Source organism: Bombus impatiens, unplaced genomic scaffold (genome assembly GCF_000188095.3).
Source record: "Bombus impatiens unplaced genomic scaffold, BIMP_2.2 scf_0027, whole genome shotgun sequence".
Taxonomy (NCBI): Eukaryota; Metazoa; Arthropoda; class Insecta; order Hymenoptera; family Apidae; genus Bombus; species Bombus impatiens.
The window spans coordinates 1,101,558-1,128,563 of NT_176446.1; the positions used below are offsets into that span (position 1 = coordinate 1,101,558).

Consider the following 27,006-nt stretch of genomic DNA (forward strand, 5'->3'; position numbering starts at 1 on the left):
GCCGATCGATCGTGAAACACCACAGTGGCCCGCAACGGGAAACCGCAACGCGGATCTAGTTAACCGCGCCGCGGAAATTATTCGCGGAATAATATCGGCCGCGAGTTTATTCCTCGCTCGGCTTCGCTCGCCTCTCGAATCATACTGAGGTAAACGCACCTCCGTCACAGGAAATATAGCATAAATTTTGACGTGGCGAAAGCTTTGTTTCTCACAGTAATTTGGCTAAAAAATTCGAGTCTTTTATACGTTTCTATATCGTTGTTCAGATATGAGAATATATGACAAATTCCTTGGGCTTTGCGCTATCGATAAAACGCGAGAAAACTCAAAAAATTGATGAGTTTCTTAATGTATTGCGTAATGTGAATGTAGGATATCGAATGAGTATTTAAAGTGTATGAAATATCGAACATAAAAATAGGAAGCAAAGAGAAGATACGTTGAAGAAGGGAATTTCAGAAATGGTAATAAATGATGAATAAGAAATGGATCGCGATCAGCGATCGCGTTACTCTCAACTAGCCTTAATTTCTTTCACGAAATCGAACTTTCAAAAGATTTGATCGAATTAGAAATTTTGAAAAAGCGCTATATCGATCGAGGATTCGATGCTATTCTTTGAAACGACGAATCGATCACAATCGGTAAACAGGCTAATTTCAATTTTTAATTTCTTTAAAAGAAATTTGCCTTAATTACCTCTACTATATATAATGATAATATACAATATTACGTATAACATTTTCTAATATTCCGCCATGCATTAGATTGTAGGGAAAGTTTCAAACGTTTGTAGTAAGAGAACAAAATGGATAATGCGTAATTCAATAAAATAATATGAAACAAAGAACTCTGTGCGTCTATTATTTCCTTACAAAACCAAAGTGTTGTTTCCTTATAATACTTTTGGGACAACCTGATATAGACTACTGTTACAATGTGTATGTGCATTATCCCAGACGAAATCGAATTAAAAACCTCAAGAAAATCCTATATCCTTTTCAAATTGACTTTTTCCTTTTGAAAGAATAAAAAAGCGAATACTTGACGAAACAATGCACTGAATGCTAAGTATGATAAGCGTGATTAATATTACCGCACCGCCTACTCTTCGTCTCCATAAACTCGAAATTTACGATTCTGCCAGGCTTCTCTTCAGCTGGAAGCTTAATTACAATAAGAATCATCGTTCGGCTGTAAAATAATACGTAACGAACGTGGAGCAGCGTCTGACGCACCGTCACATATCGTTCCTCGTAACGCTAATTATTAACTATCGTCGAAAGTGAACCGCCTCAACGATGGCGGCGGCCTTCTATGACTCTTTTCCTTTTTCTCTTTACCCCTCTCTGCACTGTTCGTCTACGGTTTCCTTTTTTCCGCCCCGCGGTGGAACTGTTCGTTCCTTGGCGACCGTCTGTCGCGATGACAAACTTGCTGAATCGTCTTCTTCCCCATAATCAAACTCCTGCTATCGTTCTTTAAACGATCTCATCGGCTGATTGAAGTTTAACGTGGCTTCCTTTTCTGTTTTTCCACTTTACTTTTTAACCGAGTTATGTCGCGATTTTATTGGCCGTCCTTCAGGAATGTTGACTTTCCACGATAATTTTTAATACTTGAATTAATTACGAGAGGAGAATACGAAGGAAAAAAATGTTGTTTGATTTTATCTTTTCTTGTCGGATCTAAAGTACACGATATTTTTTCGTTATTACGTTCAAGACTAATAGTGTCTCGTAATATACAACGAGATTCATTATTCTGTACAAAGTTGCAGGTGTTGAAGATTAAGATTAGCTGAAATAACCTTACCTTAGCCTATTAATTAAAGGCTAACAGTATCTCATAATATACAAGTTTGATTATTCTGTACGAAGTTGCAAGCGTTGAAGATTAAGATTAGCTCAAACAAAGCCCACATTACCCTATTAATTAAGAAATAAAGAATATCTGACTCTATCGTAAAGTCATTTCGGCCACGAAGAGGCGCGATTTATCGCGCGTTCTCGAAGAAGAGAAGCCTCTTCTTTATCACTCCCTCGGATATCTTCAATTTGACAAGAAGCAAAGACAAAAGAATTTCCTCGTTTTTCCATTCCCCTAATTTCCTACAAGTTGACGAACAAAGAATACCTGCCTTTGAGGTGTTAAAATTTTCAGATTAAAATTAACGCTTACGACCGACTACCTTACCCTAAAAATTCAAAAATAAAGGAAAACCCTGCGGTTCTAACGACACGGAAACACGGTTTATGATGAGAAGAACGCTATTCCTTAAATTTCCCTCCAATATATGCTCAATACCTTCTCTTAACCGAAGAATATTTCTTTTAGAAAGAATATGTTACCTATTAAGATTAATTCAAGAAATCCTAGATTATCCTCGTCATTACAGAAACATTAAAAAATAACAAAAGTTGGGTTTTGTCGTAAAGCCACCTTAGCTAACAAAGAAGTACAGTTATTTATTTGTTTATGTGTGTGTGTGCGTGTACAAAGAGTTAAAAAGTACAGAACATTTCTCTTTATGGTGTCAAGTGTTATTTTATCTTACGCCAATGATTGAAAAGTACAAAATGTCGAAAAATCATTTCTCAATAAAATCACATTCCATTCATTTTTAACGACAAACAACGACGACACGACCCACCGCGTGTCGTTTATGAAGAATCTCCCTCTCTTTGAACTCCCCGCCCCTCCCTCCTACCGCTCTATATATTCCATTGCTTCCCTAATTCCACTAATTTCCCATTAATTAAGAAATAAAGAACATTTGAAGCAGGCGTTGAAGATTAATATTAACTCGTATCGCCCTGTCTTAACCTATTAATTAAGGAACGAAGAGTATCGAACTCTATCGTAAGATGATTCCAGCGACAAAGAAGCACAGTTCATCACGGTTTCTCGGTGAAGAAGGGCCTCTTCTTCGAGCTGCCTTCGATACCCTTAATTCGATACTAGTCACGGCCCGATCCTGTGGTCGTCGGCGTCGATAATTGAGGAAGCGGCGGCGAGATTAGCGAGTGGGGGGTTGCAGCTGCTTCGTTATTATGATTTTCTTCATTAAATGCCGATCAAGGCAACGCTTTAATGGCTTTCTGGGTCTTATCAGCCGCGGCAAATAAGACGAGCGCTACTCGCGCGCATAAACCCGATCGTGTGGAGAGAGCGAGATACGGCGACCCGCTTATTCGTCAGCCGCTTATTTCAATATTACAGTGTAATAAATAGCGAGCGAGACTCGCCGAGGATTAAATCGACGAAAATTACAGATTCCCGGCTACGCGAGGGCAGAGGGAGGCAACAAGAGCGGCAAAGAGAAAGGGGAGGGGGTCGGCTGGCAAATTACATAGATCTCGCGCAACGGTATATTCGTGTACCTGGGCATTTTTCTTTCACTTGTGCTCTCTTCAACGCACGGCAAAACGATAAGGGAGCGTAGCTTCGATGTGCTTTTACGGTGTCGTTATCGATGGGCTCTGCAATACTGGAGCTGTTCGAATCTGTTGAAATTTCAAAGTGATAACGAGGTGGTTGATGTTTCCACGTGGTGTGCTCTTTGTGGTTTTGGCAAGCAGAATGTTATAATTTACAGTGTCGCCGAGCGATTACATCTTGTAGGTACAGGTTTCCTCTATAGGAATTTAAAAGCGACGATGAGACGGTGGAGGATTTTACACGGCACGTTTTTCGTGCATTTTGGAAGTAGAATTTCTTAGAAGATTTGTCAGGAGTTCCATCGAAGAAAAATCTTCTGAACGTTTCGTTGCGGCAAATTTCTGCAACAAGTTTCATTAGACGCTTGGTCGCTCGATGAAAATCCGAAGATGATCGTTGCGTAGAAGTTAAACGCTCGTTTCTCGAGACTGCGATGTCGTCGACGTTCTTTCACACTGTGACTTTGTCAGGTGTTTCGATTGAACAAGTTTGAAACACATTGCGGTTGCACTTTGCTTCTATCGGGTGATTCTTGAATCGTGCCACACGCATTGAAATTATGGCTTTCTTAAGATTTCCATCCTGAAACCTGCCCTCGTTCTGTAGCTCTGTAAATACTTTTCTCTGTACGTTTTGCATTTTTACAGATATCACAAGATATTACTTGTTTATCGCACCACACTGCTTGTATATTATACAACTACTACGTGAGTAGCATTATCTTTTTTCACACACGTGACCGCGTTCAGATATAAATTTGATAGCAGAACATTTTCTGGTGCTGCGTTATTATTCAACATTGAAAGAACGCATATGGACTTTTACGAAAGAACGATTTGAAAGAAACAGCGAAACGATCGAAAACCGAGGTAGATGCCAGAAGAATCGCCAAATCTCTTCGTTACGATATTCCAATTGAAGATCATGTGCTTACATAAAGTTTCGTAAAAGAATAACCGGAGAAAGAAGGATATCTGTTTCCCAATTTTCATTCTCCGCCACTTTTGAAACGAGGAAAATCGACGCTCCAATTCCATCGATCGATATAACTTATATCCACAATATTTATCGTTTGTTACGATATTCTGCGAAATCCGCGCATTCTTCCATCGTGCGCTCTCTCTCGCGCCTGTTCGCTTAATGGCAGACAATAATTGTTGTTTTTCAACGGAAACAGGCAAGATATACGTGTCAGATCATGCACGATGTGTTTCACTGGCCTCCGGCCTATGATAATCTGTCCTATTCTATAAACGTTCGGTGAATATCATTAAATTTTAACGATCCATCTTATGGTACGTTGCGCCGCTCGTCCTTCGATCTCTCTCTCTAGTTTCTGTCTCTTCTTCGCCTTGTCTCTTCCTCTACCAGCCGATTCATCGTCGTCCTTTATTCGTCGCTGCGTTTCAGTCTCTCGATTTATCTTGTAGATCGATGATTTTTCCTTGGGCTACGTGCATCATTTCTTCCCTCGTATACGTTTTCTTGGATGTTCTTCTTTTGGAATTTTACTTTTTTTTTTTTTGTTTGATTTTATTACGCTGTGCATTTTTATCATTAACTTCTCTTCAGGCGTTTCAATGTTGGGAGATTAGGCGGTAGCAAATGTTATTTTAATTCGAGCATACTTCGTCTTACCCTTGTTCATCATACACTTTCATTTCCTCTTTAGTTTCTTCTCTTCCTTTTTGCTTCTACGCGTTTCTTTTATTTTCCAGCGTATTATTTTTTATTCTCTTCTTCTATTATTTTTGCTCTTATTTAATCTTATGGCAGCCACTTCTATACCTTCCTTATCGTAACGTTTCCACTTAGCTTTTATATCATCTTCCTCTAAACAGTCGTCGAGGTTTCTAAGAAACCTGACGCTGCAAGCTTCATTATGCATAATTCTCATTTCCCGATTACGTTTCGCGAGCTAATTTTATGCTACCAAAAAATCCCTCATTTCGCTGGACATCATCGATTCAACTAATTTTCTAAATTCTATGATAGTTGCTAAACATACCAAAGAAAATTCTAGTTTTCTCTCAAACATCCTCGTTTGAGAGAATCGAAGCTTTCTTACATTAATCATCTTCAAAGAATTTCAAATTAGATGAATCCCATCGAACAAGTACTTTTTTAATCAAATTAATAAGATACATAAGCCAGTAGACATTTTCAAAATGCTGATCAAATTTTCACGATCCAACATCTTTCTATAGTTTCATTGCGATAAACGCTAAAAATACCAAAGATGAGAAAGGGAAAGTGCGACTCAAGTTTATAAGCTTCCTGGTGTAGACATTTAGAGGACTGCAAGACTTTTTAAAATCTGTAAACGGCCCTATAAAAGAAAGAGTTAGAGGTACATCTTGGATGGATGTACCTGGGTATTTGAAATCCGGTCGTAAACGTAGCGAAAAATCGTTGGTGACAGCTCAATTTCCGAAAATCACCTTTCAACCCTTTCATTACCTACTGCAACAGGACGAACGATACCGTTCAAAGGGTTGACACTTCAGCTTCTCGACTTTCCTATATATACGATCACGGCGTTCTTAAAATTAAATTCTTAAATTTAACTCCATTTCGATCTTATAAATTTCCATAGGAAGAAATCGAACACGGTTATATGGGAAATATTGTGAAAGTGATTTATCACAGTGATAATCCAACGATAATCCAAATCGTTCTCACACAACACATAATTAACTATACCAATTAGCGGAGATACTTAATTCAATCGTCAAATAGACTTACCGCGTATTAATCTTTATTCCGTAAAATGAGATCACAATATACAGAAAGGAATAATAATAAAAATGAATTTCTATTCTTTTCTCATAAACGTCCCAATACTTTCGCGAGCAAATATAACTTCTAAATGATGTTGAACAAAAATGTTCCCAATCATTTGCATTAATTGTACGTAGGTACGAAGAAAAGGGAACTTTGATTGGTTTACATAATTTTTCCTCTTTCGTCCAATTTCCCTGAATCGTTAACGCGGCTAATTGCAAACACTGGCAAGCTGCTGTGCTTTCGTGTGCTTTCGCGATTAAGCAAAATCCCTGGCTTCTCGACGACACGATGTAAACGACAAGATCCTCTTCTCGACAGGCGGCGCGGCTCCATTTCGAGAAACAGTCGTGAGCAACCTTTTTCCTAAACTTGAGGATCTCCGACGTTCGGGGACGTACTAGACCTCCGGCTAGGAGGGAGGCACAAATAGAAATAAAATCGATACACGTCCGGATGAGATACGTGCAAGACGAAAAATGTTCGGGCCCGAGGAAAGCTTCTTCGAGAAGAAAGAGAGAGAATGGAATTTATGCAGTTTTGTCTTCTGTCTTTTTCTTTTTCTTTTTTTTTAGGGCAGATGGAGAAATGGAGAGACTTGAGGGAATATTCGAAGTATTCTTGGAAATTAAGATTAGAAAAGGAAAGCGATGAAACATCTTTACAGAAGCATTTCTATATTTTTGCAATTACATAGAAGATTACCATAATGGATTTATGAAGATCGACCATGAGGACTTGGACCATAAAGAGGGATTATTAATTATGATTAATAATTAATTAATTTATTAAAGAGGGATTAATTTGATAGAAAATATACGATAATGAGAAAGTTACAGACTTTGGGAGAATTTATTCCAAACTACTGTTGATTATGTATAATATTTATATAATATTATAGTTCTTCAAGTGGCGAAACCACATCAAAGGGTAAATTTATAATCTAGTTGACCATCGTACTGAATGGACGATACACATAGAAACTGAAATAGGCTAAATTGGTCAAAGAAAACCGCGATATAGAAATAGTAAGAAAGCTTTGAAGAATTTCTGCTCAAATCCTGGAATCCTGGAAGAATTTATCTTGAAATCGTTCGCTTTTCGATTGTACTAGAAAAACAAATGTACTTGAAAGACAAAGTAGGAAGCACGAAGTTCCTGGTCACAGAAAGTGAAAAAAGAACGATGGTCCAAAATTACGCTGGGACAACTGACAAGGTAAGAGGGGAAATTAAAAAGGAGAAAGGCTAAGGGGGGCGGTATCTCTTTTCGCGTTTCCACGGCATATTCCAACCAGGAACAGTAGAAACTGCTTGCTGATGATTTACAACAGTGGCGAGAGCCAAATAACCCTCGCGGCTTTGTTCAATTGCAGTGGAAACAACGCAAGCCTGCGGCGAAAATCACTACTATACGCACAAGGCCTAAGGGAACATCATAAAGTGTTAAAACACCATAAAATTACTCATTAGCTGACGAAAGAACGGGACCGTTTAATTACATTTTTATATCCATTTTTATGTATTTTTTCTAGATAAAGATTAAATAAAATTGACAGTTATTTTACCAAGTTAAGCCTGTAATGGTAATTGGTGGGAATGCAATTAAACAACTAAAACCTGAGTAGGAAACTTCCTTAATTGTTATTATAGATATAAGATACATTATTGTAATAGAATATTACAGAACGATATAGTAGAATAGAATACAATACAATAGAAATATTATGGAATTTACGGAATACGATTATCATCTACGTAATTCGTTAGGAATTTTCGCGATATTTTATGTAGAATCCGAGATTTTCATCTCAGAGAATTGTCGATCGAATAATAATTTAATGTAATACGAGGAACTATATTTTCGCGATTGTCTATTATCAATTACCAAAATTATCCGACTCGCGTATTAAAAAATCTTCACTTATGTTCTAAATCAAAAATAAGCTTTAGTAGTAGTGTGAAATTTTCTCACGGTGGTCAAAATGTGCGCATTCTATGTATCTGAAACGCTATACCTGTTCTTCTTAAAACTTCTCCCTATAATTTTTCTACGTAGGTTTTCCTGAAACTGTCTATCGATAAAAATTATTCCCCTAATTTGCAGAACTTCAATAAAATTGTGAACCCCCGAATCCAGAAACATGATTTAGCCATAAAATAATATACATCAAAATGCAAATATCGTCAATGACCGCGTCATCGATGCGACGTTACAAAATGGAAAATGAAAAATGATAAGAATAAAGACTTGGATCTCTGAGTTAAAAAATTAGAATAGAAAGCTAAAATAGGAAGAAAATTAGGACATTTACTTACCTGTGGACACATCTTGCATTGGTACTTTCTCGGCGGATGAGAGTGTGGTCCACCTAAATGGGGGTTCAGATGCGACGGATGAGATGGTTTCACGGTCAAAGGTTGAGGAACCACCAGCAGACTCGCTGGAGGACTTCCGCTGCTGGATCCCCCGGCGCCTCGATATTGTTCGTCACCTGTAATCAACGAGCAACGATGCAAATCTCGTTGGAAACGTTTCAAGTATATATTTAGTTCCTCAAGAGCAAGTCTAACTTGTTTCTTTATAAACAAATAATTTATGTATGTCACACGATACCAATTAAGTCTGTTATGTATGATTCATTTAGAGAATTTTTTAATTGTATCTCTGCGTTAATCGATAATAGATGTAGTCGTGAAAGTATATTAAAATAAGAACATAACATTGAAAGAATTTTGTTATTTAAATAATGTACCTGCATTTTAAGGCTGCTTTAGGCTATTTCCTTCTCCAATATACGTTAATAAAACATTGTGATCAATATTAAGTATTATTACAAAGTATTCATTTTAATTGTGGATTAACACGTTCACGCTGGCGTTGCGTTTGGATTATTATTTGAGGGCCGTTATTATACTATTATTTAAATTTACAACTATAATATTTTCTAGTTACTAAACGATCTACATTCTTGTTGGTACACACCGACTGATAGAAGATTCAGGTATGAGCCACCGGTGGTGCACGCCGCCTGATGGCAGGTTCGAGCGTAAGCAAACGGTGGAACGCGCCGGCGTGAACGTGTTGATATCCACGTTCAAAATAGACGTCAATTACGTTGAACATTATTCGGGAAATAAAATGGAACTTGGTTGTCTCAAAGTTCAAATATCTTTTAATCTAAGAAGCGAATGCTCTGAAAATGAAATAATCTTTCGAGACCACTTTTTGCCGCTTTGGTCTTTGATATATTCCAAAGAATTTTATTGTCGATAGGAAATAAATAGATTAATATCTAAAGTATTTATTAATTATATTAAACAAACATTATGCAGCGTGAAATTCGATTACCATCGCGATCAGGTGGAAATATTAATTGGCGAAAAATTTCTTTTGCTCGTAGGACTGTATAAATATATCACGAACGTTAGAGTTATACGTGTTTTATGATCGTGACTAACCAGATTAGAAAGTCACTATCGCAACGAATAGATATTTAGTTATTAAACTGGTTCGCTGGTTTCGCCAGCGTTATTGAATCAGAGAAATTTCTGCTGCCATTCATCGCGACAATTAATACGATATAATACGTCCACTAAGTGGCAACGACAGAAAAAATGATAAAATGTTAACGTATCAGCGTGAACGCAATGCAGCTAATAACAGCGTAATTCAAGGAATTCTGCCTGCGTTTATCGTAACGAGTGATCTTGAATAAAAAAGATTATAATTAGAGGGCATTATGCGATGCCGCGGAAATAAATGTCGTTACGGAAATGCCCGCGGTATCTGCCTTCGTTCCTTTTTTTTCTTTTTACTGTTACGAAGATGCACAGTTAAGATACTTTCTTCTATTATCGATAAATAACAGATAATAAATCCACGTAACGTGATCTCAATGAAAGTTAACACACATGTTACGGCACATAATAATGTTTCGTACGATGTTAACGACTGGTTCCAGGAAATTGTAGTTTAGAAAAGTAAAAGTTCCCAGAGCAATCATCGTTACGAGATAATTACAATTTGTAGAAGTTTTCGATAAGAAATAAGAAATCGATCGTTTCAAACGATCTCTAGAACTTTTCTTTCCAATTATTACTGTTCGATCTACTAATCTAGAATTATCGAAATTCATTTTGTTCAATCATTGTACAATGATTTGCACCTGATAACGATACTCACCTTTCGATTCCTAATACCAAAGAATTTAAAGGTCCCATACTATTCAGATTATATTTGCTCGGGAGATAATGATTAAATCTCGGAATAATTAAATCCTCGAACTGAATTTTCAATCTTTCCCTTACGATCCCTACTTTCGAAGAAGGTCGAATATTACCAAGCTGCTATGTATAATCTTCAAGAATAGTATCTAAATCACTGTATTACCACTTTCAAGATGGTATCTAATCATCAAAACTCTGTCACCTCTCAATCTCTATAGAACTCCAACATTTCTAATTCGAAGAAAAGTCAGATATTACCAGAATAACATCCAATCGCAAGAAGTCCCATTAATTTTACATAAATTTCAAAGAGAGGTCGATCCCTACCAAATTATCTCTCCAATTTGAAGAAACATCAAATATCAAATAATATCAAAATCCTACATCGAATATTTCAATCACTAAACGATCCTGAAGAAATGATCCAATCGTCAAACTCCCATTACCTCTGTATAAATTCCTGAAAAAGATCGCAACTCGTCCAACTATTTCCTCCCATCAACCATCGATTAAAACAAAACAAAATCAAAAAGAAAAAAGGGGAACGGACGTAATAATCCGAAAACTCTCCTCGAAGTAAACAATGTCCCTAAATCTACTACATTCTCCGATTGAAAAAAGATCCTCTCGACCAGGAAAGACCTACGTTACGTTCGATCGACGACGATAAAACCCGGACGATAATTGATGGAAGGTATACGGCGCGAGATATGAGGAATTGCACCGGTTACAAGCAAACACGCAGAGAAAGAGGCACGCGGATCGAGACTGACGCAACGGCGGCTGGTGCGAGGGGCAAGGATCCTGGCAGGTTGCAAGGACGAGTGATCCTGCATTACGAGTAGCTGTCATTAAAGGCAAGTTCTCAATATCGAGACCGAGCCACACGGCGAGTACAGGTGCATCCGCTCGGTGTGTGCGTGCGTTGTTCGATCGAGCTCTGTTTCTCCTCGTTCCATCGCTTCTCTTCTCCTCGTCTTCTATTAACATTTTTCTTCCTGCCTGCTACCGGTGGTCTTCAAATCGACGTGATCGCGAGAAGGAAGTTTCGAGTTTCAGAGCGGTGTTTCTTATTACGCGTTTCTTTCCCTCGACATGCGTAGTCGAGGGCGAATCAAATGGAAATTCAAGCTTTTAGACGAAGAGCCATGCTTCTCATCATTATTTTCGTTAATCTTTCGTTTGCGGATCGTTATGGGGATCAATAGGAGTCCAGTGTTACGAGGTTTCCAGTTATTCGCTAGTATCGTTGGATCAACGTATAGGTCAGTTAGGTTCCTTAGTTTTGGGCTGTTTAGTTTCGATTCGTATCTTCTGACGATTTTCTTCGTGTAAAATGTAGGATACAGATTAAATTGCACTACCACGGAATTAAGTTACACAGAGTATCGTAAGTTAAATTGACTTTGGATAACAAAAGTGTTTAGAAACAGTCGCGAGTTACGTACTAACAGACGATATTATTTGAGGGTTAATATGTAGTGGTTAATAAAAATATATTGGCACCTTTGTGGAAAGAGATTTTTGTATTTCGTTCTCGATATGTAAATTTAATTAGGGCCGTGTTTTTAGAAGCCAAAGTCTGGTGAACTCGACTTTTTGCGAGCCTCGAACCTTGTTACACAGGTAACACACAGAGGAACAAATGATTTAATTTCATAGGTTCGTTTGTAACAGCAAGATGGCATAACCTAGCACTCTGTCAGGATTCCTGTTACAGCCGGTGCATTTTGCGAATCTTCAAATAACAACGACGATCGTTAAAGAACTTTGCAAGTCGAAGAATTAACTGAATACACAGTTCACCGAATGCTACGTCTCCCGAGCCGATCGTTAAAATCGTTTCATCATGAGATCCGGAGCGGTTCTCCATTTCTCTTTTTCCTATTTTTTTTTCTTCTTTTCAAACATCGACTTGGTTTTGCACGCCACGATCGAACGATTTCTGACTTTCATTACGCATTACGCGTTCCACGGGGTTTATTGCGCTCTCCTGATCCTCTCCGTTTCTTCGTTAATTCCTTTTCTCCGTCTTCCTTTCGTACGAGGCTGTCTTTCCACCAAGATGAATTTTAGTACGGCTAAGAAAGTCGGATCGCGAGCGCGTAAAAAGCTGGCGGAAGCATTAGGAGCATTAAACGGAGGAAGCTGTAATGAATTACGTATCTGATCTGTTTCCTGCCACTAAGAGAAAAACGCACGTCGGTTCGACCTTGCCCAGCCATCAGACATCTTTAAAAATAAGATTCAATTACTGGAGCGGGGCAAACCGACGACCAAAACGGCTCTCAACGTTAATTTCTTGTATTTTTACATAAGTATCGTTTTCAACCTCGCAACGTTCTAACAAATTCGTTGCGAAGCAAAATAACCAAGAGAAGGCTTAAAGCAAAATTAATCGAACCTAAAGCATCATAGAAATCTTCTCAGTTTGCTCCATTACAAGTAAATACATTGTACGTCACATAAAAATATAAATATAAATTCGACAGGAAATTCCAATTCCCTATGCCACGAATACATGAAAAATTCACAGCTTGCAATACTAGAAACTGGAAACTTTGACGAGAAACATGCTACACGTCGCGAGGAAAATAATTTTTCTCCCCACGTAGTTCTCATCGTCTACATACTACCCGTTTGAGAAACAAATTAACAGAGAGAACTGCACGGTATCAATAGCAATGACACGAGCAAGAGAAGCCAATTAATCTTAGTGTTAAATCGCGTCAGCGCTCTGTGCAGAAATTTTTGCAAATCACGTTTCTCCGTACATTTTTATCGCCTGGCTATTACCGTCGCGTTTAACTGGTAATTGGCTGGTTCATGCACGTGTAATTGCTCGTGCATATGCAGCCGCGACACTTTAACCCGTGACCAAAGAACACACGGGCCTTTAAGGTGTTATAGATTCTGCATACAGAAATTCAATTCCGTTGCTATTTGCATTTCGATTGCGCGCGTCTAAGAGCTATTTATTGAGAAGGAAAGGTAGTCGCCAACTATACGATGTATACGTATGCGGTTTTTTCCTTCACCTGATTGGTGCATACGAAATGTCTTTTTTTCTTTTTTTTTTGCATTTTGCTTGCAGATGATATTCGATGGTTATGAATCACGTTAACACTATCATGAGCTGCGACGTTATAATAACGTGATATAGGTGTACGCTATACATAGAGATGTATTACAAGTTTGATTTTTAGACCCATTACTCTTATACTTGTATATCTCTTTTTATTCGTTTTTTAAAAGTCAATTTATATTATCAGGCGAATAATATGTCAATCCATCAAGCCTCTCTGTTCGCTTGATTAATACGACAAAATCGTTCATAGTAGTAATCCTATAATTGGTTTGAATATATTAATCATCTTGATAAATTATTCGCTACATTGAAACGCTGTACCTTCGACTATACCTTCGATTGGTTCTTCAACAGCGGGGTTAAGCTTCTAGAATTAACGTATAGCTTAAATGCTACACCTAAGATGCTGAACATAAGACAAATAAGGAAAAAATCTACGAGAGAGCTATATTAGTCTTTTGCATTTCGAAAAATCATTCTCCTAAAGATCAATACGATAACCGTGCAAATTTATTTTCCTAACAAAAATCAACCTTCCCTGTAAATTCATTCCCACATTGTGTCCTTATCTTTGCCATCTTTCATCAAAGTAAACTCTACGGAACAATTGTCATATTTTATTTCACGAACATATTTCATACGTCGTGCCTTTATTCTCGTACTGAAAATCAACCTTTTCCATAGATTTATCTCCACGGTATCTTTCTTGCTTTACTCGTCTCTTGCGAAAAAAAACTCCATATACAAGAAACAATTGTCGTATAATCAGCATCGTGAAATATAATGGCGCGAGTTAAGTACAAAGGGTTAGTCAACGTCCACGTGATACAACATTTCTTTTCGTTTGAAAACAGACGTCGAATCGGTTCTCCTGGCGACTATACGTAACGTTCTCCTCGCGGCACAATTAATTGATCTTTCCAGCGTGCTTGAACTCGATAATTATCATTTGCATACGCGATCTCGTGCACTGTGAGCCCCGATCGTCTTTCTCGCTTTGCTCGGTCGACGGGGGACGGCGGCAGGTTCTCCTTCGACCGGCAATTATCGCACGGAATATCGCAATACGGCGGAAAGCTGCAGCAAGTGCGACATTTTTCTACGTCGTTCCGCTTCATTGCAATTCGACCATGATCTATCGTTGCTTATCCACCTATTAAACCTGGAAGAACGTCGAAAACGTACCTGGACCGCTCTTTCCTTCGATTTTGACGCGTTACGCGTTACATATTGGAGCCGGTGAGAATCAACAATTCGTACGACGATTCGAACGACTTCTTTTACTTGGGTTAATTTCTTCGATAGGATAATTTTAGCAGACTTCCAGTTCGAATGTCAAATACACGATGTGTTCCTCGCTTTGATTAACCGTTTTGTTGACGATGAAGATTGAGATCATTTTTTAGCCTCCATGAATAATTTGGTGCACGCATCTATGGAGATATCGGTTGATTTCTGAAGAATTAGATACCTATCACTGCTTAAAATTAGGCAATTATCGAATTAATCGTTAATCGTCGGAAAGATTTGGTCATTTCCTCGCCTTAAGAGGAATTAACTCGGTAGTCATCGAGTCTTACCATTTTTGTTCTATCTTCTGTTTCTTTCTTTCTTTTTTTCAAACGACTAATTGGCTCAATTTCACGTTAGCGCGAGAGGAATGATAGAGAGAAGTATCGGAATGATATTAACCTGGTTGCATGTACAGCACAAGAAGACTCTAACAGAGAAGGATCAAGAGATCATCGGTAGCAAGTAGACTAAGGTTGCTGAAATGATATGCTTCTCGGAAAATTGCATAAGATCTTTAACCTGTACATAGTATAAGCAAAAAATGTCGGAGTCGTTAATAACATTTCTTTAAACAGCTTTAACATTTACGTATCGAAGATCTTGAACTTCGCATACATGGAGAATATTTTGATCAAAATAAGAGAAAAAAGAATGGAAAAGAAGAAGAATGATTAATCATTTCTATGTTACATTCGAACGGAGTAGAATTCCTGCGATGAATTTATCAGAAAAATTTTCCGTTTACATAGGAGAGATCGTCGTAAAGCAAAAGTCGAGAGGTGGCTCTTTATACTCGCTGAATGGAACACGATAATGTGACGCGAAATGGGAATAAAAGCCGACTCTGCTAAGTTTAGAAACGCAAAGCAATCCAGCCGACTAGGAACAAGATACATTACCTCTTTCAGAATTCCTCTTTTTTTTTTCTCTTTTTTACTGCCGTCTCGAGAACAATATTCATCTTTTTATTCTATTTAGCCGTCGATACAGGATGCAGATTCATCTCGCAGTTGTTTACGAGGCAAATTTCGAGGACGATCAACATTTTTCGAAAATCACGCTACCACTCCCGGCCAATTTATTATCCGCCCGCTCCTTTCTTCTACGTCATGCCTGTTTGCTTGCCTTCTTATTTTTCTATATATTTTCGGAAATGAGCTACGAACCCGATTTCTCGATGACAAAACTCGCTGAACTTTCAGACAAAAGCCAAGTAATTTCGTTGATTTATGTAGAAGCGACCTTCGCTAATTTAAGATCGATAAATCCTGCTTCGAATGCTAGATAAGCCTAACGTAAACGTAAAGATGTATAAAATATTCCAAACATATACAGTCTTCGTTTCTTCATTGATAATTTGAATATCGATTAATTCTATTAATTTTATAATTTCATCAACTTAATTTAGATTGTCATATAATTTCAATAGCTTGCATTCGTACTCTAAAAAGTAAAATTGTCATTTTTAATCTACTAGTTGTATCTAACGTATGAAACGAATCTCTATTTAAACTCCATTTCTCTAATCGTATCCGTAAAAATAGAAATATGCATAGATATCTGCAGTCCGGTTGCAAACTTCGTAATCCAAACTCTACGTTCTCCAATTTATTTTATTTTCATTTACATTTCGAATTGCATAACTATTTAACAGCGAACCGTAAAAGTAGCGAGCGTACAAGCGAGCTAATGACACTGTACTGCTCGAGCTGTAAAGCTCGAAATGAATTTTCATCTGTAGTTCGAATCGCGCAGCTACCTAAGAAAATGAAAGTTACGGAAAGTAAAAGTTCTGAATCTAAAAATAAACCGAGCGGACCGCAACAATTCAAACTGAATTTTCAATTATGCCTCGAATCGCCTAACTGTTTAAGAGCTGTAAAAACTGTACAAATTCCGAGTGTAAAAGCGAATTAAATGAACTGTGCAACTTCGAAATGAATTTTCATCTGTGTGTTCGACTCGTATCACCGTTTAAGAATAAATTGTGAAAGATCGATCTTTCGATCGTAACTCGTTGCTCGTTCGAAAGGCGTACGCGCGAAAAAGCGTCGCACTGTTTACAACGAGCGTTAATTTCGCCGCGTGTTTTCATCATCACTGAGATCATTAATGAGGGATGACGTCAGGCGGCCCGAGGCATTCTACGCCACCAACAACTTCAATGGTATTATGGTTTCGGCGCCTGCTCGCGTGAAAAACGCTTCCTTTTTCCTCCTTTTTCTTTTCCTCCTCTTCAGCGCGCCTCCCCCTTTTGTTACGATTTCATTCACCAGCCGTTCGAACGAATCGCTCCTTTTTCTCCGTTCAACTCCAGGCACCCGCGTTCTTCTTTTATTTATTCTCTTCGCCTTAGCGCGATATATAAGCCGAACCACTCCAATACTAGCGGCGTTTCTCTCAACTTCCATCTTTACTTATAAATTCGTTGCTTCTCCAAATTCTCGAAGAATGAACCGATAAGTTGGAAGTATTTTTCACAATTAACGTGTAGTCGTTTATGCAAAACGATTCTACGAAACATCGACTGCGTATTGAGAAACGTGTTAAAAGAATAGAATATGTTAATATTTTCTGAAGATGTTTTTTTCACAGGAGAAATATTAAATAAGATTCCATTCGCAGATAACGGAATAAAAAGATTTGTCATGCAAAAGCAGATGATTTTCTGCGCAAAAGCCAATTCAAAGCACTACGTACGATGTTTTCAATGGGCCCTCAGTTTCCGTACTTGAGTGCATAAGATACGGTTCATCAAACCACGTCATAACGACCATTGTCTTCCCCTGTACAATGACTTTCACGAGTTTTCAGACTTGAAAATGCACAAGCGAAAGAAACATTCTATCAATTCTGTACGGATCCTCTCAGTTGCTCGAACAGATACTCGACAGATGTTCAAAGTTAATCACCAAAAATGATACAAGCCCTTTACAAATATATTTCCTTCCAAACTCTCCTGGTCATTCAACCAATTGCAACTTGTCACTCTAAAAACACTAGACAATTGGATTTTACCTTTCTGATATATTCTTGCGTCGAGAAATCGTGTTTGTAGTCCATTGCATGTTCTACTGTGTTGGCAACTAAGTGATTGCGGATTTTGTCAATAACACCTAATGGCAAAATCCGCAATCACTTAGTTGCCAAGTCAATACGTAAGTTGAAAAAGAAAAAGCAAAGAAAAATACGATATTCGATTATGGTTATCGTTTTATATAGCAACGATAATTTACAGTAATTATCGTTGAGCAATCGTAACAGGGATTGCCAAGACGGTAGAAACTTCGTAAAGATTGGCCAAGTTACTTACGTGTGGCGCGATTCTAACTGTAATCAAGTATTTAACCGAGCAACGAGACGAATGTAATGAGGGAACGAGCGGAGACAATCGTCGCCGGAAAACCGAAAAATCTGTCGCGGGCACCGGAAGCTTCCAACGAACGGCGACCTCGAGCAACCGCGAGACAATGCGAAAAGACATAATTGCGAGAGCGTGAGATTGCCTTGTGTATATATATTATACTACATCTTATGCCATGCGAAAAAAAAAAAAAAAAAAAGAAGGAACACAGGGAATTAATAACGAAATCACGTTGCCATTACCTTGGAACAATTTCGACAACCAGGCATTAAATCTTAAATTACGACTGATCTTCGGACAAATCGTATAATTCGTATAATTAAAAGCGAAGGTGATTCTTAATCAGGCAACCTTGTATCGATTGTGCAACTTAATTAATCCTTTTAGGACCGAGTGTTCTTTCGACAGTGGGAACAAGTCCTTTTTCGTCAATTGTTAATGATAGAAATACACCTGCTCCGACGAATTGTAATCTTGTTGGTGTAGTTCGGTATAAAACGGTAGTGGAATTTTTCTAATTCAACGACGTTCTATTGTAAAGGATAAAAAGGATTGGAAGACATAGGATGATGAAAAAAAGAGAAATTTTACTTTGGAATCGATCCATTGTGAATTTTGATCATTTTCGTACTAAATATTTGCCATATGGCTAACAGTCATCAATTCCATGCTACGCATTATATTTATTCGTTGGTTTTACCGAATCTAAACCCCGGTTTGTACAATTATGGTGCCTTTTTTCTATTTTTTATTTCATAAACTTTCTTTCATCTGCCATTTATTCCATTGATTTCGATTTTAAGTAGAACCTTATAATAGTTCGTTGCAATAGAAAGAATCGGTGAAAGTCGAGGGTTGGTCCCTGAATGGACGAATGAAAGTAAAAATTTCACTAAATAAAAAGTCAACGCGAAAAGAGGCTCTCTTTTGCGGAACTTAAGCTCGCGGGAAACGGGACTAATGGTCGTGGGAGCGCACCAATTGTCTCCATTGTGACACATGTTTATAATTGTTTACCAGCTGCGTCGAAACGAGCCGGAATTCGACTAGCCTCTGCCTCTTTCGTCGAGGAATTTCGACCGTTCCTCTCGCCAACCAACGATTCTTTCTCCTCTTCATAGTTTCTTAAATTCCTCTGTTTCGTAGCAATTAAGATATCGCTATTTTCAAACGTTTACTCGAATGATAATTATTTTAAACGATTACTTAAACGATAATTATTTTAAACGGCCAACGATTAAGATTTTTGCAAATCGATTTAGAATGAAAATATTCCGTGTAATGGATCGAATAATTTTTCCCCGTTCGAAGGCAGAAAATCTTTCGAGACGAAGTTTCGACGAGCTTGAAGCGTAGTCGTAAGTTTCAAATGTATTCTATGCAGAGAATTAATTATATACCGTGAAAATCACGCGGCGTAAAATATTGTACGGTATAAATTATTCCACTTGTCAAACGCGAATGCATTGGAAGAAAGGAAAAAAAATTGCCGCGTTACGAAATATCAACAGTGGAGATAGAAAGAAATAAAAGTTTCGATTGTTTGACTCTGATTTGCCAATTCTTATTGAACAATTTCAATTCAGATTAAAAAGGAATTCAATGTTTCGATAAAATTCAAACATCTAAATACAGGAATTTCAATTTGAAGAAGAAGTTGATATTCGCGAGGAAATAATCCTTTGCTATATTTGTATTTCTGGAAATAAGTAGAAATTCTATTTCTTTAATTTCAACGTTCTTTAGATAGAAAAGCTGCAGTGTAAACTGGAAAAAGAGAATCGTTGATATTCGTAGGAAAACAATTCCCGTCAGAACGAGTTTCAATATCTCAATTTTAGCTGGCCAATTTCACAAGATAAATAAATATATAAAATACAAATGAAATTGCAAAAATATCAACGGCATGATAATTCCTAGAAAAATAATTTTTTCTACATATATATATATACATATGATAATACATATAGATAATACATATGACTATAAATACATGTAAAACTACATATAAAAATAGATATAAATCGCGAGTAACGAAAAGCGGAAAGAACGTTTAAGAACAAGTGGAAAAAATGTTGACATTTCTAGCAAAATAATTCCTCCTAGATCGATATAAACTGTGACTAGTAAAGAGAAGAAAAAGTGTTTGAAAATGTCGGGGAAAAATGAACGAAAAATCGTGCTGTTCGTACGATCGAAGAATGAAAGCGACGGGTGAAAGGGTCGGGCGATAAAGAGGCACGCTGTTATCATTACGATTCTGATTCGGGCCATTAAGATCTCTGTCGTAACAGCCGCGAACACGACGCCGTGGCCTGTGCTTGTCTCCTCGACACTCATGAATATTCGATTGCGAGTCGTCGAGAGCGATCGTGACGTCATCGAGTCGGAAGGATCAAGGATCCTGTCTCTCTGCGCTTTCGATTGGTTTCACTGTCTCGCGATGCACCGTATGCCTTTTTACTTCGATTAATAGAAACACGGAAGGCCCGCCGTCATTTAAAGAGAAAGAAGAAAGGGGAGAAAAATGTTGCGAAATAGCGGAATGAAAAATAGGACACGTCGAGAATAAATTTATTTAACGTGGTGAAGGAGCAAACAGCCGAAACTTGCGATAGGTCACTCGGACGTTGTTGGCGCCTGATAAAGAATTCTTGATAAAGAAACGGAAAGAAGAAGATGCAACAATGATGGAAATCCAAGATTTGAAGAGTAATATGCATAATACACTTGTAACTAATAGAACACAATGTAAAATAAATTTTAAGTTTCATGGGAGAAATAAATCTTTTTCGTCGCCTATCGAAACTGTACTAATTCGCTAAATAACGCTAATAATTAACTGATTATTTATTAATTAGAGAAATTAGTAACTAAGGTAACTGTATTAAACCGAGAAAATACTATATTTGAATATTTATATGTTCTTAGTAGAATACTATACTGCAAATATTACTTGAATATTTATATATTTCTAACAAGCGTGAAATTATGGTCGTTAATATTTTACCACGAGATGTGACGCTAAACTATAAATAAACAAGTAAATAGGGAAGGAAGTGTAGGTAAATGAAATAAAAGTTTTGCTCAAAGCGTTGATCGATCTTTGACGCGGAAAATATTTGCCAGTAATATTGGCATTCGTTACATGCGTATTAGATTCCTGTTACATATTAACACGTCAAATTCAGATTTACGCGCAATGTTAATTTTTAAGCAAATGAACATTCTTAGAAGAATGTCGATATTCGTGTTATTAATTTCTCTAAAATATGTCAATTAATAATATTAACGATAATATTAGTATTAAGACTGCAAATAACTATCATTTGATTCTACGATTTAGAATCTCGCCAGAAGAAAAAAAGCAAGGAAATCGTTACTTATAATCGAGGCCAATTTGAAAATTCCCATTTACTTCTCGTACAGTGGAATTCAGTAAAAGCAGGAAGCGAGAAATCAATTATTAAACGATCTATCTATCTAATTCTAAATTACATTCGCTCGATATTCAGACGATCTGTAATCGCGATTTTGACGTTTCCTTAAAACCCACTTACAACTTCCAAAAGCAACTCTTTCAATCGTTCAAGGATATACAAAGACGTTCGAGTTCGTCGAAATCTGTGATCCTCGATTCGAAAGAAGAAAATTGATGGAACGACGCGTTATAATCTTGGAAACATCTCGCGGAATAAAGAGGGATAAATATAATGGAATTTTTACGTTTTTCGTCTTTCCACTCGAATCTTTACTACTCTTACTTTTATTTTTATTTTCCTTCGTACATCGAATTGCATAAATTCGTCATTTTTGCCATTCCAACGGATTATAATTTTTTGCAGCCGATAGCTCGTTCAAGTTCAAGAATTAACTGGCTTGAATTATGCAAACGACTGGCAGCAAAATGTTAGCGGCAGCGGGGAACAGCGATCGATCTCATTCGATGCTCAACGAGGTGCACCATGGAAGAGTCTGTGAGCGCACAACACCGAGTAATATAAAATTTAGATCGGGACGAGCTACGATCGCAAGTTCGTACGTGCGGAAACCGAGATTTCGAAGAATCGAGCGGACCTTACGATAAATCCGTGACACGCCGAGAAATTCAATTAGATATCTCCCTTGGTGCTCTTTGAATTTAATTATCCGTTTACTTGATTTTTCAAATTGGGTCTTGTGTCTTGGAACGCTTGAAAGGCCACTGTGCATTTAATATTAGTCGTTTTTCTAAAAAATTTCCACGTTTGTCACGACATGGTAAACGGCTTTAAGCTGTTTCAGAACGTCGTTCGATTAATTTTGACGTCTATCCATCGCAAACTATTCCTTCAAACTCTCAATGAAATTCTTCTTGAGCGTAAAATCCATCGATATCGCTAATATTTGAAGCGATACGATGTTAAAAGATTCAGAGTCTCGTGGAATGAGTATTACACTGTTCGAAGTACGAACGAAGGAATCAAATGTCTTCCGAAGTGCCTGTGAATGTAAATAACTTGCAGCTGCTGTCGTTGGCGATTAACTTCTTGCAAACTTTCGACGAGGCTTTCCAAGGATCCAAAATTCCACGGATTAAAATAACGAGAAACTCGAAACTTCCAGGATATAAATCGGTGGCTGGCGTACAAATTTCCAAAGATCTCAAAAATAACGATCCAAGGAATTTAAATCGAAAGTTCTAGCGAATTATACGCAGCAGAAAATTACAAATTTCGACAATTTCAACACGAGAGAAAGAAAAAAGGTAAAAAGTAAAAAAAGGAAAAAACAAAGAAATTCCAAAGCTGCAAAAGACAACAGAGAGAACGAATGTTCCTCCTACGCTACGATCTCGTCCAGCAACAAAAGCAGCTAGTGGCGATCCGCGACGTGGCTGTTTCTCGTTTTAACAAGACATTTTAGTCGATGAGCGTACGCCCGAGGCGACTATTGTCCGGGGAGCTGGAAAGGTCCCGAGACGGAATTAAAAATCAGATGCACATTTGGCAAGGCCGTTATGTCATCGAGCAACTATTAGACCAGTTAGCCGATCACCTCGAGGGCATCTGCATATACGTAGGCCGAGATCGTTAAGAAATCGTTCTCGTGGCGTCGTTAAAAAATATTTTTCTCGCTGTACGAACGCGACAGAGAATTCGAAAGCTTGTGGAGGAATGGAACGTCGGCGAAGAGGAAGAGCGAAGAAGCGACCACGACTTCTTTGGTATTTCTAAAGGTTTTTCATTACACGGAGTGGCTGACGCGACTCTTGTTCCTTTTTCCTCGTTCGAATTCTGGGACGCCAATGAAATTCCCCCGGAAGAGGTCTCGCTGCCGCCATTTAAATCTCCATAGATAGGAAAATCTTGACTCTGCTTTCTTTCGACGGCCAGTCGCGTTTCTCGACGTTACGACGTTTACGCGACGAATCTCGCCGATTCGTTATGCTTTTTCGTTGCTGATGCTTCAACTTCGTCTGTGACGAACGTTACGCAAGTACCGCTGTTTCGCTGTACGTTAAAATTTGGATTCCGAGGGGCAGAATTCTCAAGATTTTCAAGAGGAAAATCGATAGCTATATAGATGCGATATATATGGAAATTGCGAATATACAATTAGGAATATCGATGATTTCTTGAAGGATATTGCAATAGATTTTTCATTTCTTTTACGTAAGAAACTTACATTTTGATTTTCGAACATGTTCTAGCTGTTTCTTATCGCGGAGCGAAATTTGGATTTCGAAGGGAGAGACAGTCGATTCGAAAGGAAAAGATCGACGAGAAGATGCGATATAATTTTGGAAACTATTTGAAGAATATCGTATAATACTATTTAGGAAATCAATTTGAATCAGTTCGATTTAAATCTTTCAAATAAATATGACACGCTTTATTCCTGACAGAAATAAAACGACACGTAAAAAGACGGGAGATCTCTAAATAAAGAGCTTAATTACGTTTTTAAAAGATTGACAAACCGAATGACAAGTTAAACATCGCTCGATAAAACTGTATCTAAAAAATTTTTTAGCTATGGAACTATAGTGTCTTTCTGTTAGCCGAAACTTCCATTTGTATTAAAAATTGACTCCGAATTCCAGCCAACTTACAGGGAGAACTGAATGAGAACAGAATAATCGCTTAATAAAATCGATCACTGCCAGCGATTCGTCAGCAAAACGAAGCGACAAGAAGAAAATTGAAACAGGATAAACCGTGGAGGAGAAATGAAGAATCCATCCCGTTTGCAGTCAGAAGACATTCATTTTTTTCTTTACTAGCGGAATTTCTCGGGGTTAAGGAAGCGAGGGAATGTTTTTCCTCGAGTAGACAGACCGTCTGGCGATCGTCTGGCTCGGCTGATCGGTAGTTCAGGTGTTTTTACGGGTCTCTCCCTCTCTTCCCTTAAAACTCCAGTTTTTCTCCCCCTCTGTTGCTTCAGTTTGATGGCTTTTCCAGAGATTTTACCGCCCAGCCTTCGAGTTTTACGACGTCGTTGCTGGATTTTATATCACGACGTAGCGGCAGCTCGTCGATGAGCAACGACTCGATTTACACGTCGCTTTACAGAAACATATCCGCGGGAACGAGCCCTTCCACAGACTTAAATTCGCTCTACACTTCCTTTACTTCCACTCTTCGCGCGAGACGACAGACATCAAGAACGATTTCGACGTGCCGTTTCGACGCTACTGTCTCGTACATAGGCGCTAATTGGGAGATTTTTAAGAATTATCGCCGGCCACACTACTAACTTTTTCTTTCTTCTTGTCCTGTTCTTGAGGATTTTCAGGCTGGTAGCATCGAAAATTACGACGCAAGCATAATCGATGGAAGCATTATACTTAATTATCGAGGACTAATAAGACATTGATCGTTCGTATAATCGGTTTGAACTAAATTGTATTACGATTCTTTCTAATTACATTCGATCAATTAGCGACGTCGTGATACGATTCTTTGAAATACTTGTTTCTGATCAATCATTCGCTAATTAGAAGATGGTGATCGTGAAAGCTCGATAATTTAACACGACTCACAGGCGCTTCGATAATTTAGAAATTTTTCACCAAGTTTGAAAGATTGTGAATTTGTATTCTTATAATTCTTCGTCGGTCGTTTCTTTCGACACAATATCGTGGACGCATGATTTACTTCAGAATTATTACACGACAAAGTAATTTTAACTGAGACAATCCTCTCGAATTATGCATTTATAGAAAGTATTAAGACGCAAGAATGCGCGTAAGAAATAAGGTGTAAGGTGGTGTTGTTGTCCTTGATAATTGTCGCGCTGGCTGTAGATTTCGCTGCTGGGATAGATACTGCTATTTTTTTCCAATTTAGATGCGTGGAAGAAAAATCAGACTCCGGCCGCCGGGATTTGAACCCGGGTTCCGAACGTTCGTAACCTAAGGCGCTAACCACTGCTCTATCGTCGTTCGACACTTGTTAGTGTCGAGTAGTGGTATTTGCTTTTGAGTGCCGCCACAGAAATATCCAAAGTATACTCTTCGTGATATACTTAACAATTCTAACGTAGATTTTCTTTTCTTAATTACGCGCATAAGAATTGTAATCTCCGCATAACGCTACAGAGTCCAGCCAAACCAAATAACATTATCAACCTAATCAATAAAATTAACTGCAACCTATATACCTTTTTCAGTAACTTTAAGATTGCACGAATCGTAAAACTGCATTTCATAATGACTCTCGATTCGATTCAGTCTCTTAAAAGGAGCCAGGTGGATTAAACCGAGAGAAAAAATCAGATTTACGACGAATGCAAGTCATTCGACTGTAAAACAGCTGGCTGTTTGCGTTTCATTTACGAATGTCGAACGGAAACGAAAGCGAGAGATGTCCATCTTGTTACGTGGATCATCGTAAGTCCGATCGAGGTTGGCTTTCGCGGGACGAAATTCGTCGATTCTTTGCTCCAGGCGTAACTTCGACACTTATCGTCGTTAGCGCGGACCTGTTTAACGAAGGAAGCGCAGAAACGCGAAACCGCTGGCTGCGAAATTACGTTTTCGCAATGCTTTGGCAAATTGGACCTATCGACTCGCCAATTTCTGACTACACAGTGTTGGAAAAATCGGAAAAAGTTTCCTCGGTTAAAGCGGATAGTGGCAAATATAAAATGAATTTTTCACTTTCAATTTTTTTCTACGAGTTAGGATTATCGTGATCTTTCTTCTAGATCTTTGAACTTGTATATCCTCGTTATCGATCTATGCTCCCAGGCAACATTTTCACGCGTCAAACAAGTCTCGATTCTACTCGACAAATAAATAATTGCACACTAGATAAATCATTTAATCACGACAAGAAGAATAGCATGGCAAATCGAGATCGAAACAGACTGTTAAATATATTCGATATTCCCTGGCGAAATATCTTGTTAACCGCCAAATAAATAATACCCAACAATAATTACTCGACTTTCCTTCGATTTTTGTGAATTTACAGAAAATTCGAAGACGCATGCAAAATACAATATATTAGGTTGTCCGAAAAGTGTCTTTCTTTTACAGACAACGCATCTTTATACAAACATGAAACCTAATCTATCAAACGTTGTGATCTTTATCTCGATAGAACAAAATGGATCATACGATAAATTCGATAAAATAGTATAAAACGGAAATTGTTGAGCATCCATTATAAAACGAAAGAAACTTTCCGAAAGACCTACTACAAAATACTGAGACACCGATTATCCAAATTACGGCATCTTCTATGATACCTGCTAGGCGAAACCGCCATGTTTTATTGATTTTGAAGGTTCAATTTTTTTTTTTTTTTTTTTTGAAT

The 27,006-nt window shown here is 37.9% G+C and overlaps 1 protein-coding gene across 3 annotated transcripts in view; it reads right to left on the minus strand.

The window, feature by feature from the left end:
- The window catches only part of LOC100746679 (zinc finger protein rotund-like), a 173,534-nt gene that overhangs the window by 92,135 nt on the left and 54,393 nt on the right, over nt 1-27,006 (minus strand). For all 3 annotated transcript variants that reach the window (XM_012386927.3, XM_033320958.1, XM_033320955.1), the window contains exon 4: nt 8,547-8,722. In XM_012386927.3, the coding sequence (XP_012242350.1) occupies nt 8,547-8,722 (176 nt within the window). The remainder of the gene's footprint in view (nt 1-8,546; nt 8,723-27,006) is intronic.